The sequence below is a fragment of the Ovis canadensis genome, chromosome 1, assembly GCF_042477335.2.
Source record: "Ovis canadensis isolate MfBH-ARS-UI-01 breed Bighorn chromosome 1, ARS-UI_OviCan_v2, whole genome shotgun sequence".
In the NCBI taxonomy this organism is placed as follows: Eukaryota; Metazoa; Chordata; class Mammalia; order Artiodactyla; family Bovidae; genus Ovis; species Ovis canadensis.
Window position 1 is genome coordinate 157,355,200 of NC_091245.1, and position 19,399 is coordinate 157,374,598.

The window sequence follows — 19,399 nt, forward strand, 5'->3', positions numbered from 1 at the left end:
AAATATTTACATAAAAGTTTCATTTCATTACCATTTTATTAAAATGAAAAATCATGTATAATAAAATATGTTTGTAAAATAATTCTAATACTTGGATTAAAAAGTGTGCAGTGTTTTTAATTTCTCCTTGCTTGACCTCGGAAACTTAGGTATTCTTTCTTTAGTGTTTTCACTTCTTATTTATAGGAACAAAACATGACAGATTAGACACATGATGGTAGAAAACCCCAGCAATGATTTTAGAGATATAATTAAATAATTTAGTGCACGCTGTGTGTGTTAAGTCACTTCTGATGTGTCCTGTTCTTTGTGACCCCATGGACTGTAGCCTGCAGGGCTGTTCTGTCCATGGGATACTCCAGGCAAGAATAACTTGAGTGGGTTACAAAGCCCTCCTCCAAGGGATCTTCCCAACCTGAGGATCGAACCAGCAGCTCTTAAGTCTCCTGCATATGCAGATGGGTTCTTTACCACTAGCACCACCTGGGAATCCCCACATAGTTTAGTACTTGTCCATATTATGATTGTTAAATAAAATTATACTTTAAGGTTATTTTCTGCTCTTCTAAGTGTCATAATTACTAATCACAAATATTGTTATTTAACACGATTGTCTCTTTGGAATCCTCTATTGAGAGTCAAGTAACTGTAACTGAATGATTTTATTCTCAAAAAGTTTTTATTTGTTTTTGGGTTTGTTTTTTTTTTTTAATTCTACTGAGCAGCTTGTGGAAGTTTAGTTCCCAACCAAGGATCAAACCAGTACCCCCTGCAGTGGAAGCATGAAGTCCTAACCACTGGACCACCAAGGATTTACTCCTCATAAAGTTTTAATTCCACAATATTCACATTCTGTGCATTGTCTCAAGTAAAAAATATTTCTAATATATTGCCAAATCTATTGGAATTTACTGGCTCCCATGTTAACAGGCTAACTCCAGCAAGTCTTAAGGTCAATGCTTGATAATGAATAATGGTCTTTAAAGACACAGGATATTTTTATCTGAATAATAATACATACTCTGAAACCTATACAGAGACTTCAGAGGGTTATACTTCATCTTTTCAGTGCTATGCCAGTAGGAGAGGGACGACAGAAAGGATGTATGAGAGATTCCCACTGAGACTTAGCCATTTATGTTATATATTATCTCTGCCTTGTTCAAGTGATATTTATATGGTCCTAAGTCTCAATCACTTGTTTCAGTTGCTAAAAATAGAAATTAAGGATAGACTTTGAGTTCTAACAGTTATGGGAGAAAAATAAAGAACATAACCAAAAGTGTTAGCTTGAAAAACTAGATTTACAAGTAGACATGCAAAGTATCAGTCTCTATAACTATGCTAGCTTTGAAATCTTAAAAATCCTAGGACTATATGTTGATTTATTTTATGAGATGAAGGCTAACGGTTGAAATCTTTCTTTTATAGATTATAAAAATATATGCAGAACACTGATCAGTAAGGTCAAATATATATAAATATGATTTTTTCTGCCTTATTTCTATTTATATAAATGCATGTGAAAATATTCAATAATGAACATAATAAATGTTAATTGATCTAAAATGAATTCTAATCTGTCAAGTTTTCTTTGTATAAATTGTACAAAAAAGGGTGATAGGTTACATGTTATCTGAAACTTTACTATGAAAGAGAAGATTTTAAGCAAAAGTGTATTTCAATGAAATCTTTCACCAAGAGTGATTTACATCTCAAGGCACTTTCTTCAAACCATTCACTAGTTAAAGATGTCATATGATTCATCTAACAACTACAAAAATCTCTTTTGTAGCTGCAGTGGTCCATGGCATTACAACTGAGCAGGAATGAACACCAGCCTCAGGAAAGAGAATCCCTCTTTTGAACATGTCAACATCAAGAATGAAAATAAGAAAAGAAAATGCAATGATGCGTAAACATAATTTTAAAATTCAATATGCATCCCATGAAAAATGAGTGCAATAAGAGAAATAATACATGCATACCAGGAAAAATCATTGTCCCAGATATTTAAATAGAATTATTATACTAAAATGAGGAAAATATTGTCAAACTATCACTTTTTCTTGTCAATCATATAAAAATCGTTAAAATATTCACTAAGTAAGAACAGAGCGATATTAAATAGATGGTGTGGTTAAACCAAAGTCAGCGAATAACAAACATTTAGGAAGAAATAAGGAAAAATTGTGGTAGAAAGTAAAACCATCTAAACAGATAACAAGCCTGGAAAACATGATACAGCAAAACATAAAATTAGTAAAACAATATTTAAAATAGGAAAGAGGGGAAGACATACATGGAACATAAAATGTGAAGTTTCTCAGTTCAGTTCAGTCACTCAGTCATGTCCTACTCTTTGTGACCCCGTGAATCACAGCACACCAGCCCTCCCTCTCCATCACCAACTCCCGGAGTTTACACAAACTTATGTCCATTGAGTTTGTGATGCCATCCAGCCATCTCATCTTCTGTTGTCCCCTTCTCCTCCTGCCCCCAATCCCTCCCAGCATCAAAGTCTTTTCCAATGAGTCAACTCTTTGCATGAAGTGGCCAAACTATTGGAATATCAGCTTCAGCATCAGTCCTTCCAATGAACACCCAGGACTGGTCTCCTTTAAGATGGACTGGTTGGATCTCCTTGCAGTCCAAGGGACTTTCAACAGTCTTCTCCAACACCACAGGTCAAAAGCATCAATTCTTTGGCACTCAGCTTTCTTCACAGTCCAACTCTCACATCCATACATGACCACTGGAAACACCATAGCCTTGACTAGACGGACCTTTTTTGGCAAAGTAATGTCTCTGCTTTTGAATATGCTATCTAGGTTGGTCATAACTTTCCTTCCAATGAGTAAGCGTCTTTTAATTTCATGGCTACAGTCACCATCTGCCGTAATTTTGGAGCCCCCCAAAATAAAGTCTGACACTGTTTCCACTGTTTCCCTATCTATTTCCCATGAAGTGATGGGACCAGATGCCATGATCTTAGTTTTCTGAATGTTGAGCTTTAAGTCAACTTTTTTATTCTCCTCTTTCACTTTCATCAAGAAGCTTTTTATTTTCTCTTCACTTTCTGGCATAAGGGTAATGTCATCTGCATATCTGAGGTTATTGATATTTCTCCCGGCAATCTTGATTCCAGCTTGTGTTTCTTCCAGTCCAGCATTTCTCAGGATGTACTCTGCATAGAAGGTAAATAAGCAGGGTCACCATACACAGCCTTGATGTACTCCTTTTCCTATTTGGAACCAGTCTGTTGTTCCATGCAGTTCTAACTGTTGCTTCCTGACCTGCATACAGATTTCTCATGAGGCAGGACAAGTGGTCTGGTATTCCCATCTCTCTCAGAATTTTCCACAGTGTATTGTGATCCACGGAGTCAAAGGCTTTGGTATAGTCAATCAAGCAGAAATAGATGTTTTTATGGAACTCTCTTGCTTTTTTGATGATCCAGCGAATGTTGACAATTTGATTTCTGATTCCTCTGCCTTTTCTAAAACCAGCTTGAACATCTGGAAGTTCATGGTTCACGTATTGCTGAAGCCTGGCTTGTTGAATTTTGAGGATTACTTTACTAGCGTGTGAGATGAGTGCAATTGTGAGTTAGTTTGAGCATTCTTTGACATTGCTGCAGTTTCTACCAGTATATAATTCAATTTTCCAAGAAAGAGAATGGAAAGAACAGTTGTTAATCAAAAATAGAGTGGAAAAAAATTCATAAGTCAAAAGCAAATGATCTTAACTGATTTTAATAAAAAAGTATGTTTGCAAGCAAAGCAAACTTCTGACTAGAGACAAAGTACATAATATATTCAGCTAAAAGATCCAAATATAATGAAGCAAATCCCAAATGTTTCAACAGCAATAATGTGAAAAATGCAGGTCACTTAAAAAAAGTCAACGATTTCAGATATATCTTCGAGGAGAAGGAAACAAGATAAATGCAAATGATTTCAGAGTTATTTAGTAGGAAAGGGAGTCAAAACCGATTGTCAAAACACTAACAATTTGTTTTTCATTATCAATTCAAAAAGATAAAAACCAGGGATTCTTTAGCTAGTTCAGTGTTATTGACAATACACTAATTCTCAGATATTCATGAATCAAAGATACTGTCATCATGAAATTTTCTTTTGACAAGATGTGTGGTTCATATGATCAAGGGTTGATATGAATTTCTTTTTTATCTAATTTTAGATCAATGGAAACTGTAAAAGTAACTCTAGATATTGACCTACAGTAAACAATGTCAAAAAGAGGATTGTGGCTAGTCTATTTAAATTTTTGATGCATTTCTGAGATCATCAGAATCAGAATGTAATTGTCATTATTGTTCACAAAGTACTAGATCAGTAGAAAAATAATATATAAAACTAAGTAAGTTTGATGGTGAGGAAATAAAAATGAAAAATATAATATTTACAAATGCTAGATATAATGCTTTTGAAAATAGAGTACAAAACCATGAATGGAATAAAAAGAAGGCTTCAGTTTAATGAAAAAGTAGTAACATTTAAAAATATTAAAATCTTTCAAAATACTGAAAATATTATTTTTAATGAGAAATAACATTAACAAAGATATGGAGGTCCTGTATCAGAAACCTATACAATTTACTAAAAGACACTACTAAAGACTTAAATAATTGAAGAGTCATACCATGATCCCGGAAAATGCACTATATAAAAAGGAAAATGAAAGTGAAAATGTTAATCTCTCAGTCATGTCCAACTCTTTGGGACTCCATGGACTCCCACCAAGCCCTTCTGTCCATGAGAGTTCCCAGGCAAGAATATTGGAGTGGGTTGGCATTTCCACCTCCAGAAGATCTTCCTGACCTAAGGAGGGAACCTGGGTCTCCTGCATAGCAGGCAGATTCTTTACCAACTGAATTACCAGGGAAGCCCATATAAAAGACATCTACCTGTAAATCAGTACAATTCCAATAAGCAATCTCTTATATTTTTGTTTCTTGCAAAAATATACTGACCTGAGACTTCTTCTCCAGGACAGCAAAATGATTTTTAAAAAACTACAGTATTAGCATAGGATTGCATATATAGATTCAACAAATAAAGTAGGTAGACATTTAGTTTATGGTAAGTGACAAAATTATTGATGAAAGAAATAATGTGGGATATAACTGTCAAAGAAGAATTAAAGTCATATTGTATGCTTCAGCCTCAAATCACAGACCAAAATACATTTTAGATAGATTAAAATAAAATAATAAAAGTGTTAGATGATAACAGCAATTCTTATGTATAATATTATCATTACAAGAGCATTTCAAATCAGGATCCACAAGTCAGACATCATAATACAAAACTTTGATAGATTTGATTACATAAAATTGTAAGATGTATCTACGGATGAAAAGACCATAAAATGAAGGTATATGAAAACAAGCAGCTTAAAAGGTTAATCATTTTTATGGAGAGAGCCATTAAAACATAAATTTTGAATGGAAAATAGATATCATAAATAGTACAGAATTAATGCAGTAATGTGGGAAATATATATATATTTAGATACATTTATGTTAGCTTATAATTTAATAATACTAATATTTAACACTTCAATATTATATTAGACATTTTTTTCTTCAATTACAGTATGTGTGTGTGTGTGCTCAGTTGTGTCTGACTCTTTGTGGCCCCATGAACTGTAGCCCACCAGGCTGCTCTGTCCATCGAATTGTCCAGACAAAAGTACTGGAGTGGGTTGACATTCCTTTCTCTAGAAGACCTTCCCAACCCAGGGATTGAAGCCATATATCTTGTGTATTCTGCATTGGCAACAGATTCTTTACTGCTGAACTTCCTGGAGTATCTGCTGTTAATACTATATGGGAAATCTTCGTGGAGGATGAATTTATACAATTTTTATGCAATGTAATTTGGCAGTTTATCAAAATTTTTTTTTTATTTTTAAAAATTAAAAAAATATAAATTTATTTATTTTAATTGGAGGTTAATTATTTTACAATATTGTATTGGTTTTGCTATACATCAACATCCATCCACCGCAGGTATACATGTGTTTCCCATCCTGAACTCTCCTCCCACCTTCCTCCCCATGCCATCCTTCTGGGTCATCCCAGTGCACCAGCCCCAAGCATCCAGTGTCATCTATCGAACCTGGACTGGTGATTCATTTCATATATGAAATTATACATGTTTCAATGTCATTCTCCCAAATTATCCCACCCTCACTCTCTCCCATAGAGTCCAAAAGACTGTTCTATACATCTGTGTCTCTTTTGCTGTCTCGCATACAGGGTTATCGTTACCATCTTTCTAAATTCCATATATATGTGTTAGTATACTGTATTGGTGTTTTTCTTTCTGGCTTACTTCACTCTGTATAATAGGCTCCAGTTTCATCCATCTCATCAGAACTGATTCAAATGTATTCTTTTTAATGGCTGAGTAATACTCCATTGTGTATATGTACCACAGCTTTCTTATCCATTCACCTGCTGATGGACATCTAGGTTGCTTTCATGTCCTGGATATTATAAACAGTGCTGCGATGAACATTGGGGTACATGTGTCTCTTTCAATTCTGGTTTCCTCGGTGTGTATGCCCAGAAGTGGGATTGCTGGGTCATAAGGCAGTTCTATTTGTAGTTTTTTAAGGAATCTCCACACTGTTCTCCATAGTGGCTGTACTAGTTTGCATTCCCACCAACAGTGTAAGAGGGTTCCCTTTCCTCCACACCCTCTCCAGCATTTATTGCTTGTAGACTTATTGCAGCCATTCTGACTGGAGTGAAATGGTACCTCGTTGTGGTTTTGATTTGCATTTCTCTCATAGTGAGTGATGTTGAGGATCTTTTCATGTGTTTGTTAGCCATCTGTATGTCTTCTTTGGAGAAATGTCTATTTAGTTCTTTGGCACATTTTTTGATTGGGTCATTTATTTTTCTGGAATTGAACTGCAGGAGTTGCTTGTATATTTTTGAGATTAGTTGTTTGTCAGTTGCTTCATTTGCTATTATTTCCCCCCATTCCGAAGGCTGTCTTTTCACCTTGCTTATAGTTTCTGTTGTTGTGCAGAACTTTTTAGTTTAATTAGGTCACATTTGTTTATTTTTGCTTTTATTTCCAATATTCTGGGAGGTGGGTCATAGAGGATGCTGCTGTGATGTATGTTGGAGAGTGTTTTGCCTATGTTCTCCTCTAGGAGTTTTATAGTTTCTGGCCTTATGTTTAGATCTTTAATCCATTTTGAGTTTATTTTTGTGTATGGTGTTAGAAAGTGTTCTAGTTTCATTCTTTTACAAGTGAGTGACCAGTTTTTCCAGCACCACTTGTATGCCACATTAACAAGCTGAAAAATAAAAGATTTAAAAAAATAAAATAAAAGTTGAAAAAAATATGATTATCTCAATAGATGCAGAGCAAGCCTTTGACAAAATTCAACATCCATTTATGATAAAAACTCTCCAGAAAGCAGGAATAGATGGAACGCATCTCAACATAATAAAAGCTATATATGACAAATCCACAGCAAACATTATCCTCAATGGTGAAAAATTGAAAGCATTTCCCCTAAAGTCAGGAACAAGACAAGAGTGCCCACTTTCACCATTACTATTTAACATAGTTTTGGAAGTTTTGGCCACAGCAATCAGAGCAGAAAAAGAAATAAAAGGAATCCAAATTGGAAAAGAAGTAAAACTCGCACTGTTTGCAGATGACATGATCCTCTACATAGAAAACCTTAAAGACTCCACCAGAAAATTACTAGAGCTAATCAATGAATATAGTAAAGTTGCAGGACATAAAATCAATATACAGAAATCCCTTGCATTCCTGTACACTAATAATGAGAAAAAATAGAAATTAAGGAAACAATTCCATTCACCATTGCAATGAAAAGAATAAAATACTTAGTAATATATCTACCTAAAGAAACTAAAGACCTATATATAGAAAACTATAAAACAATGGTGAAAGAAATCAAGGAGGACACTAATAGATGGATAAATATACTATGTCCGTGGATTGAAAGAATCAATACAGTGAAAATGAGTATGCTACCCAAAGCAATGTATAGATTCAATGCAATCCCTATCAAGCTATCAACGGTATTTTTCACAGAGCTAGAACAAATAATTTCACAATTTGTATGGAAATACAAAAAACCTCAAATAGCCAAAGCAATCTTGAGAAAGAAGAATGGAACTGGAGGAATCAACCTGCCTGACTTCAGGCTCTACTACAAAGCCACAGTCAAGACAGTATGGTACTGGCACAAAGACAGAAATATAGATCAATGGAACAAAATAGAAAGCCCAGAGACAAATCCACGCACCTATGGACACCTTATCTTTGACAAAGGAGACAAGAATATACAATGGACTAAAGACAATCAAAATTGTTTTAAAATGTTTACATTCTGTGATCCAGCAATACCAATTCGCAGAATTTACCTTCAGGAAAGAAGACAGGTACAGATGCACTAGCAAGAGCAATTTCACAGCTTCCAAAAAGGTGCTCAGTTCTGAGAGATATTTAGCAAATGAAATAGACATATTTATATGCAGATGATACCACCCTTATGGCAGAAAGTGAAGAACTAAAGAGCCTCTTGATGAAAATGAAAGAGAAGAGTGAAAAATTTGGCTTAAAGCTCAACATTCATAAAATGAAGATCATGGCATCCAGTCCCATCACTTCATGGCAGATAGATGGGGAAAGAGTGGAAACAGTGGCTGGAAGCTTTATTTTCTTGGCTCCAAAATCACTGCAGGTGGTGATTGCAGCAATGAAATTAAAAGACGCTTACTCCTTGGAAGGAAAGTTATGATGAACGTAGACAGCATATTAAAAGCAGAGACATTACTTTGCCAGCAAAGGTCCATCTAGTCAAGGCTATGGTTTTTCCAGTGGTCATGTGTGGATGTGAGAGTTGGGCTATAAAGAGAGCTGAACACCAAAGAATTGATGCTTTTGAACTGTGCTATTAGAGAAGACTCTTGAGAGTCCCTTGGACTGCAAGGAGATCCAACCAGTCCATCCTAAAGCAGACCAGTCCTGGGTGTTCATTGGAAGGACTGATGCTAAAGCTGAAACTCCAATACTTTGGCCACCTCATGCGAAGAGCTGACTCATTGAAAAAGACCCTGATGCTGGGAAAGACTGAGGGCAAGAGGAGAAGGGGACGACAGATGATGAGATGGCTGGGTTGCATCATCGACTCGATGGACGTGGGTTTGAGTGGACTCCGGGAGTTGGTGATGGGCAGGGAGGCCTGGTGTGCTGTGGTTCATGGGGTCACCAAGAATAGAACACAACTGAGCAACTGAACTGAACTGAACTGAATTTGGGAACCTGAGCAGGAGGTGGAATTTGAAACTGACTCTGATATATCTAAGCTAGGAATAGGGTATTCAGAGGAATGGCAGATTTATTTTTTCCTCCTGTGTATAATAGAAAGCTAAATTAACAATAGCTGCTGTGACAATTTTACTTTTTTCAATGTTCAGTGTTTGAAAATAAAGGTTTTATTTTTCTCCTCAAGCAGTCTGATGATGCCCGTATTATTAGTTGGGCAACAATTTTCTTCCAGGTGGAGATTCAGTGACCTGTGGCCTGACTTATTCTTGTGGCTCTCTTAATCTCAACTCATACCTCCTGCTATCACTCTGGATGGTTACATGGGGGAGACTTTTATTAGCTGGGCCTTCCTTCATCTGTCTAGAACACAAATCATATGGTTCAGATGCAACTGCCAGTGAAGTTGGTAAATGTCTAGCTCTGTGCACTGAAAAATAAAGGAAGCAAGTTTGTTATCAGCTAGAAATCTCTGCCCATATTAGCCTTCTGATCACCAAATATTTTTTACCTTCTTTTTGTCACATAAACCATTGTCCTATCCTGTCCAAAGAGATAACCTAGAGTCCCATCAAACTTGTGTACCCAACTCAATGACCAAGGTCCTCAAATATGCACAAGTATTTTCATCATTTCCAAATGCATTAGCTCAGGGATAAATGAACCAAAACACAAGTTTCAGTGCTCTTTTCCACCCCATGTACAAAATACAGTGATAGAACAGAGTCAGGAAAAGCCCTGTGCTGTGCTTAGTTGCTCAGTTTTGTCCGACTCTGCAACCGCATGGACTGTAGCCCCACCAAGCTCCTCTGTCCATGGGGTTCTCCAGCCAAGAATACTGGAGTGGGTTGTCATGCCCTCCTCCAGGGGAACTTTCCAACCCAGGAATCAAACAGGAGTCTCCTGCATTGTAGGTGGATTCTTTACCAGCTGAGCTACCAGAAAAGCTCCAGGAAAGGTCCTCCTTAATATAAGTGCTCTCTTTTGGAAATAGAGGAATAATGGGAAACACCGAGTGGTCACTGATCCATAATAATTATGAAAATATTTCAGACTGGCATGAAAAGTTCCCTTTGCCTTGGCAACAGTTATAGTCCTTAAAGAAACTAGCTTCTCTTCTGATCATTCTTTTTGCCTTCCTCCAAGTCTATCTTACAGGAAGTTCAGCCTTGTCAGTCATGCTCTGTGGCCACACTGAAAGTGGGTGTTTGGTCATATGCTCTCATGGGGACTACACAGGTCTTATAGGCCACTTCTTGTTTTCACCACGTTTGGTAGTCTAGACGTTTTTGATTGTTCAATTATCAGACTTTTCTTTCTTTTTATTTCTTTTCTAACTAGGTACAGGCTTCTTTGGTACAGTAGTTCCATTAAAAACAAAGTAGACTCCTAATCTATTTGTCAGATTCTTGTACCTATAACCATATTTCAAGACTTTTTGAAAGTGGAATTACCAGACCTAATTTATTTATTTCCTATCTCCCTCTGAAACTCTCTTGTAGATTGTAGACTGTACGCAGTTCTCCTGAAGCTATGCACACAATGGACCCTGGATGGTAGGCAGTATACTCAATCTGACCTTTGCCACAGAGCTGAGCCTTAGCATGTTTTGTTGCTCAAAACTTCATTTAGTTTTATCTCTTATTATGCAACTTTTATAAATAGTTGATTTTTCCAAACTTTTAAGTACTCGCATCTGAGCTTCCTTTGATCTTTTTATTTCTGCTTGAAAACTGGCCATCTTCTACTAGGCTCAGCTCTCTCCTATAATATCTTAACAAAAGCAGAATGTAAAAGTATATCAGTAATCTAATATTTCCAACCACTTCCCTTAAAGCTACAAGTGCAACAGACATTTAATCCTCAATGTTGAGTATTCATCTTCCTCCCTCAATCAATAATACAACACAGCTTGTAACACCCACCCTCCTTACAAAATGATCTTTCCTTTAATCAATTACTGTTTGCTTGCCAGGATCTCTTCCTACCCCACTTTTCTCTCCTTCTCAATCTTCTCTGCTAGAAGCAACTTCTGTCAGACTTTAAATATGGGAACTTTTCAGGTCTCCATTTTCAGACTTTTTCTGCTGTCTATCTAGACTCTCTCCCTTAGGGAGTTCATCAGTTTCCTCAGCTTTAAATGATATTTGTATAAAATAATATATGTATAATTTTTATAATATTTGTATATTTGTATAATTGTTATAATCTCTAATCCCAACCTTTCCTATGCATAATTGTATTTTTAAGTGATATAGTTGTGTTTGTCACATTTAAAAATACACATACTTTCAGGTGGAGAAGAGGAGAAAGAAAAGGCATATAACTATACAAAGTCATATATGTATATTTGTTTACTGTCTCTCCCTTAAAATGTAAACTCAGTGGCAATGGTAATTTATGTGTCAAATTTTATTTCCTCAATATCTGTTGACTAGATGACTGGTGTAATGCACGTTAAAAAAAAAAAAAAAACAACTTTATTTTAATGTGCTACTTTCCAAAACAACTCATTCTAATGCAGATATGTAGTCTATGTCTAAAATCACACTAAAACAATATTTTTTTCTCTTTTTTCAAGATCCCAATGCTCTGGCTGGCCAGACTGGCCCTGATCATGCTCTTATAGGAGGAATCGTGGCTGTAGTTGTATTTGTCACTCTGTGTTCTATATTTTTGCTTGGACGATATCTGGCAAGACATAAAGGTAGGTTATATATAATAAGGCATTCTTAAATTTCAAAAAAAAATTCTAAAGATTAGCTTCATCATGAAATATTATTCTGTGTGTGTGTGTGTGTGTGTGTGATGAGGGTTGAAATTGAGAGATCTGAATACTAAATTATTTCAGAGAATTCTTAATTATTTTACTCAACGTTAAAGTTGGATTGGCTTAGCAAAATAATACTTAGCCAATAGCCAGAAGTCACAGAGTGAATCACTGGTCAGGAGAATAAAAAAGAAATATGGGAGCGAGTTTGTAGTATATCTCTAGGACTGAAATTCAACTCTAATATTAATCATTTGGTAATATTTCTGTTTGTAAGTTTATGGACACATATGTGGCCATATTAATGAGGAAAATATGTGATTTTTTTTGCAATGGGTTAGGTAGAAAACTATTAGTATAATCTACTTTTAAATGGAGTTACTAAAATGAATGTTGACACATTTGAGGTGATCATTATTAACATCTGAACAAAGGGCCCTGATTGCTACAGATGAGTGGATCACATGGTCTGTAGCCATCATTAAATAAATCAAAGTACTCATTACCCATGCCAGTTTGGCAGTTGCTTCTAGTTAACCTACACACAGCTTCATCTGCAACATACACCTGAAAACCAAAAGACAGTGTACAACTTTAGAAGGGTGAATTGTATGGTTTCTTACACCTCAGAATATGTTTCAACATATAAGAAATCTGGCATAAGTTTCTTCCTAAATGAATATGACTTTAACACTGGTTATTTTACCACTCTGACAAAACTAACATGGTTTTCTTCCAACACCCACAGGAACATATTTAACAAATGAAGCTAAAGGAGCTGAAGATGCACCAGATGCTGACACAGCCATTATCAATGCTGAGGGCAGCCAAGTCAATGCTGAAGAAAAAAAAGAATATTTCATTTAAAATGCAGGCCAAGATTCTGAATTTTATGTACCAGGCTGGCTGCTGGAGAAAACTGGCTATCATCTTTCAGAATTCATTTCTACCATCTTCTGCTACCTTTATTAACTTCCATATCGTACTGCTATCCGTAGCCAGTGTATGCCAACAATCAGCTGTCAAAAGCATCATTCTTTAATTATCGTACCATCCATAATGCAGGACATTTATTACCGCGTAAATTCCACACCATTGCTCTTTTAACATACAGTGCTTGAATATACAGCCTTAACAATGTTAATCATCTCCTTGGATCATTGAATTGTTTTTGTACATTGAAAAAAAAAGTATGCAGAGCTTCTCCCACCCCCTCATTTTTGGCTCCCTTTAAATCAAAGACCTTGTAAATCTGCCACTGGACAGCTTTCACAAGGAACAGGATTAAGTAAAGACCTAACATGCTTAAGTTCAATTCGGATGTTAGAGGTTTATGATGTTTTCTACATGTCTATCTTCAAAGACATGTTTTGGAACCATAAGCCCTAAAAAACACAAACTGAAATACATTATTGAAGAAAAGATTCTGGAATATTTGAGATTATACTGATAAAGCTGTATCAATTTGCTACTTAAAAATATAGTATTTGATACAGGAGCCATGAATATGGATTCATGCTGTCTTATATAATTATATAGATCCTATCATTAGCTTATTTTAGCTTCATCTACCAATAAATTGTTACAAATATTTCACCATTTTGGGAATCACAAAGACTTCATTCATTTCTCTAATTTGATTCTGTAATTTATTTGCTCCATAAAGACTCACCTGCCTAAACAAAACCGAAATATCCATAGGGCACAATTTTGAAACATTTTAGTATCTGTATATAGTGCATATAATAAATCCAATTAAACATTATTTGATACATATTTAACTTTTTTGGCTGTAGGTAATCAGTCATGAGTAAGCATTTTCTAATGTCCATTATATCCCTTTAGATATTACTTAAACCAATATTATAAGTAGATAACATGTATTAGTATTTTTGTCTGTATGTCCTAGCACTGTTCAACAACAAATTTTTCTAGTTCTTGTTAATTTTTGTTATACAATGGAAGCACAATGTTATAAGGAAAGGTAATTTTAAGCTAACAACCAGTGCACAGCCTCAGGTTTTAAATTACAACCACAGTTGAATAATAATCTAAAAATAAACTCTTAGTTTGCTAAAAATTTACAAATTTTAATTTGGCAGTTCCAGAGCTGCTTGCCTATGTTGGTTTGCCAAAAAAGAAGTGTTTGAGATATGTTTTCTGTATAAATGAACTAATTCTTTATATTAAATTCCTGTCTATGCATTTTGTGAGGTATAAACATATGAAACAGTGAGTGATAGAGAATTTCTGCCATAATTTTAACTTTCAAGGTGAAAGTCTCTTTCTCTGGATTATTTCTGAAATTTCAATGTATTTAACCGTTAAGAAATGCTGTATTCTTAAATATGACACAGAGTCAATGAAGTCATATCATTTCTCCTAGTAAAATACAATACTACTAGATTAGCTGTCATTAGATTTATTGATACTCTATGCTAAAGATTAAAAATCCAGTTAGATAAAAATTATTTTCCCATTGACAAGAATTGCACCTTTAGGAAGAAAAAGAATATGACAATATGGAAGCTATACTTGTGATGTCTGAAAGCATGATGGCCTATGGTTTTAAGAATAATATCTTGGAATTTATTTTTGGGAAATGAGAATGGTTGAGTATGACATCATGTATTAATATCAAATGAAAGACAAAGGTGCTGTATCTTAGATTATTTATCAGAAAAGTATAAATCTTTTAAGGACGTTAGACTCTTAATTTTTTTTGATTGTTGAAGCATTTATCTTGTTGATTTCTTTCAAAAGAAAAAGGACGATGTCAGTTAAGCAGCACTTTTTCAGAATATACAGAAAATAAATAATATGATGTGGTTGAGTGTTAACATAATAAATCATATACAGTATGACAATTTTAAGGAAATAAGTCTGCATTGATGTGATTGCATGCTTGTTTTTACAGTTCACTCCATACCATCTGTGGAAAAAATGCAATAATATGTTAATATAGTATGGTAGTTTGAGAGAACCAGGTAGGTGCTACTAGACACATTGAAACTAGAATAGGTTTATAAACTGTTCATATCTTTCAATGCATAATCTTTAGAAAGACTCCAAAAAGCAAAATTCATTCTGTTAGTACAAAATGGAAAGGTTCTTATTACAGAAGTAAGTTGTATAAACTGCATCATCAATTACTATTTAAAGCCTAATTTCAGGGTGCATTTACAAAATTGCTACTCTCCACCGATGCTGTATTTACATTCCTCTTCATTTCATCTGTATTCTACTTGGCTCCAACTGCTAAACTGTTGCCTAAATAACTCAATCATTATTTATAGCACTATAAAATTAGAAATACAAAATTGGTTGCAATTCAAGACTTTTGACTCTTTTAACCCTTGACAGTAATATAAAAACTCATTGGAAGCCTTTAAAAGAAACTAACTGGTGTATTATGATTTGTGAGCTCTAATCAAATATTTTGACAGTTAAAATAGATATGAATTAGATATCATTTCAGTTACTGAAAGTAAATAGCAATGGAGTTATATTTTCCTATCTTAAAAAGTTATTTGATTTCCACCAATGAAAGAAATTGTAAAAATTCTGTTCATTTCTATAAAAATCAGAAAAAGAGAAATAAATATATAAATGAACCATTTCAATTACCATGACTGAAATGTGCACATTTTATGCCCAGAGAGCCAAATTCGGTCATTGCTTAGTAAGCACCATAGCCACAGAATGTAATGAAAAGAGTGCGCACAGACACACACCCCAGTAGAATATGGAACATTATTCTTTACCAAAAGTAGCTATTCTCTGCCAGTGTACTGTTTACAGTGTAAGTTGTCCTCCATCAAAAAAGTGTAAACAGCATTCTTTTTTTTTTTTTTTTTTGGTTTCCATATTTGAATGTCCTAGATAAAACAGTTATCAAAATTAGGGAGAAAAAGAAGGTTTGTGAGTGCAATAGCAAAGATAGAGAGCATGAACAGAGTAGTGTGTGTGTGTGTGTGTGTGTGTGTGTGTGTGTATGAGAGAGAGAAAGAGATTTCAACTTGTTTTCTTTTACCAGAGAATCCAAGAAGCAGTTTAAGGAACCTGATATTGAAGTTTAATCTAGAAACTGGATGATCTCATGTTGATTCAAGATGCTTAATCTTGCATTGAAACCCCACAAATAAAGAAACAAATAGAGAAAGAAAACTAACTTTCCTAAATATGGCAAAGAAGCTAACACCTCATTTATTTTTATTTCTTTGTAAAAATATAAATATCTCAATTAAAAGGACAGGCTCACTTGTAATTATGTACTCATAGTTGTAATGGCATTGAGACTCCATATAGGCCCATGTACAGCAGCTGTTTGATGGTGATGGTTCTTCCATGTAACATAGCAGTTATCGTGTAATTTAGTGCCACTTATTGCAAAGTGTTACCAAGGGGAACATCTAAAATACTTTTTTTTTTGATATACGGATAATTGAATTATAAATATGAAATTTAATGTTACTTTTTTAAATGTGGAGAAAGTGCAAAACCTCATATTTTACTGCAAATTCCCCATCACATTGCTGATTATTTAGCGCCCTCTAAAAATGCCCACTGTAATCCCCCTTTGCAAATGGTGGTCTGTGATGAATACACAAAACAATGCAATCAGAAAAACAACTGGCAACTACAGAAGAAATAAATAAAACACTTAATGAAAATTACGGAGTAATGCTTTTTATTAAGTGGCACAAAGTACACACTAAAAACTATGCAAATATAGGTAACTACAGTGTACGTACATGTAAGTATCTTGTACTTGCTGTGTATGGATGTTGGAAACCCATGTAATTATAATATGCATTTTGAATATTGGGAAAGAGGAAATCTTAGTGTAGATAATAGAACTTGTTTTGAAATATACACTGGCAATATTGAAATACACTCAGTGCAATATCTGCAATTCTATTGCTGGATACTTAATGCAAAGGGATTTTAAAGAATTCTTCAACAAGATCTAAGAGGTTGCTAATCTTCACCTCATTAGTTAAAACTACAACTGACATAACAACACATTAAGTTTCTCTTGCTTAATCATTAACATTGCACAATACAATTATCTCACCTAGTTTTTAGTGTTACGGGAGAGAAAGAAATAACCTGAGTTTTCAATTTTGATTCAGAGCTAAAGAATTTGGATTTCTTATGCTTTCTTTGAGTGTACGTGTGTTTTAATAGGTTGTGGGACTTTTATTACAAGTACAAATCTACTCAAAGAATATAGGTTACCTTTAATAGTTAGAATCGCTATATCTTAATAGAAATTTCTTATGTATTTTATTTTTCAATTCATTATTCTCTTTCTCTCTATTTCAATCCAAACATGCCCTTTGTACTTCACTTATACCCTTCCAAAGGCAATGGATTGAAGGTAGCAAGATTATAAAGAGAGCTAAAGGGGACAACATGTAAAAATGGGTTCTAAACTCATCAGCATTTTTATGTATTGAGATTATTAATATTGAATGCAATAGTTATTGGATAGAGCTGGTAAATTATCTGCCATGCATACTTACAATAATCCTTCTACCTCTCACTTTTAACATGGGCTATGATACTTCGATATAAATAGAAGAAATAATTATTTACAAGATATCCCAGGAAGCACTCTTTTGGGACTATCCTAACAGTCCACTCCCCACTCCCTGGGACATCTCAAAAGCCAACTTTACTTTTAGTGTAACTCAGTGGTGTATGGATCTGCATTTGTTTTCCTTTTTCTGTCATTAACTTTTCCTATAAGCAAACTATAATAACTTTAAAAGGATAGTTCCTCTCATTCCTATTTACTATTTCAATGTGATATAATTGTGCTGATTAAAAAAATTAAGTGGCAACACTTTGCAATCCAACCTGACATTTCATTGCTCTTTAGGATGAAACAATTTCTTATAAATTAATACTATGCTTTCAAGTAAAAATCATATATATAATTTTATTTTCCCAAAAAGTGTTATTGTGTAAGATAAATATTTAAGTATTTAAAATGGCCTCCTTATTAACAAATCATCCCAGAATAATGAATGCAAAGTATTGCCACAAATACTCACTTTATTTTGTCAGCATAGAAATAATATGAATTCTTCAAATCATATAATTTAATTATTCTGAAAGAAAATGGCATTTTAAAAGCAGATTTTTCTTTAGGAAAAACATGATACAAAAATTATCTCAAAGTATGATGCTCAAAGTAAGATTTTTCTATGTTATGTGGTTATGTTATAGATAATATTTGCTGTATTTTCTACCACCATATATATATATGTGTATATATATACACATATAAATATATTTCACAAGAAATGTATGGTTATTTTGGAGAGAATGGGCCCAAATGTGAAAACGATGTAAAGCAAAACCACTATTTTCCCCTATGAATATACTGTATATTTCAAAAGAAGAAACTTAAAAGATATTTGAAGATTGCAGGGGCAAAAGAAAAACCTACCAGGGCTCAGCACTTAAGCACTTTTCCCATATCCAGGGTCGGAACAGCAGTGATTCCTACATGAACTTTTAAGTGCGGTATGAAATGCCACATTACACTTCTCTTACACACAGTACTGTCAAACCTCAAATGTTTTCTTTCTTCAGATACTTTTCCTGTACATGAAACTAGTGGACACTTTCTCTTTATATTTGCTGATAGTGAAAGTTATATGCAATAAAATATTTGATGGTTGAAAGTAATGTTCACCAGTTGGTTAAAAAAATATGAAATGTAAACTGAATTGTTATCTCTTTATCCTTTTTGCTTTTCTCTGTGTTTCTAATGTATGGAATGGGTCTCATAAATAGAAAGAAAAATAAGTTAGAAAATTTTCAAAACTAGTACTCTTTCTCCTTACAAGTGTATAAAACTAATCTCTTTATGAATTTATTTAACTGTACCTGCTGTAATTGTTGTAGATTCAATGATGGAGTTAAGTAGTAACCCAAGGGTTTATGAGTTCGGGATTACTGACATGTTTTTTTTTTTTTTTTTCATACTATGTTCACATCAATATTTGTGAATTGTTTGTTTAGCTTTTCATTCAACCAAAAAATATTCCCTCAACAAAGCTCCATTTTTATCATAAATATTTCAACATAACTAACATCAGAACAAGTCTGCCATGTTAAAAAGAATTTAAAGACTTATCTCTGAAGATGGTACCCAGAAATGCGGGTGTTCCCAGTAACATAGCTTCAAAAATAAAATGTTCTATTTATGTGACATGAAATTCATAGCTTTTGGAAGGGTATATATATGACAGCATAAAAATAA

The 19,399-nt window shown here is 34.1% G+C and overlaps 1 protein-coding gene across 3 annotated transcripts in view; it reads left to right on the top strand.

Annotated features, from left to right (window-relative positions):
- The window catches only part of CADM2 (cell adhesion molecule 2), a 1,299,579-nt gene extending 1,283,857 nt beyond the window's left edge, over positions 1–15,722 (top strand). For 2 of the 3 annotated variants that reach the window (XM_069578719.1, XM_069578730.1), the window contains 2 exons: positions 11,932–12,057; positions 12,869–15,722. In XM_069578719.1, the coding sequence (XP_069434820.1) occupies positions 11,932–12,057; positions 12,869–12,987 (245 nt within the window). In that variant the 3' untranslated portion in view covers positions 12,988–15,722. Of the gene's footprint in view, positions 1–10,852; positions 10,907–11,931; positions 12,058–12,868 lie in introns of all 3 variants that reach the window. The other variant, XM_069578709.1, reaches the window with a different exon arrangement.
- Positions 15,723–19,399: the final 3,677 nt, after the last annotated feature.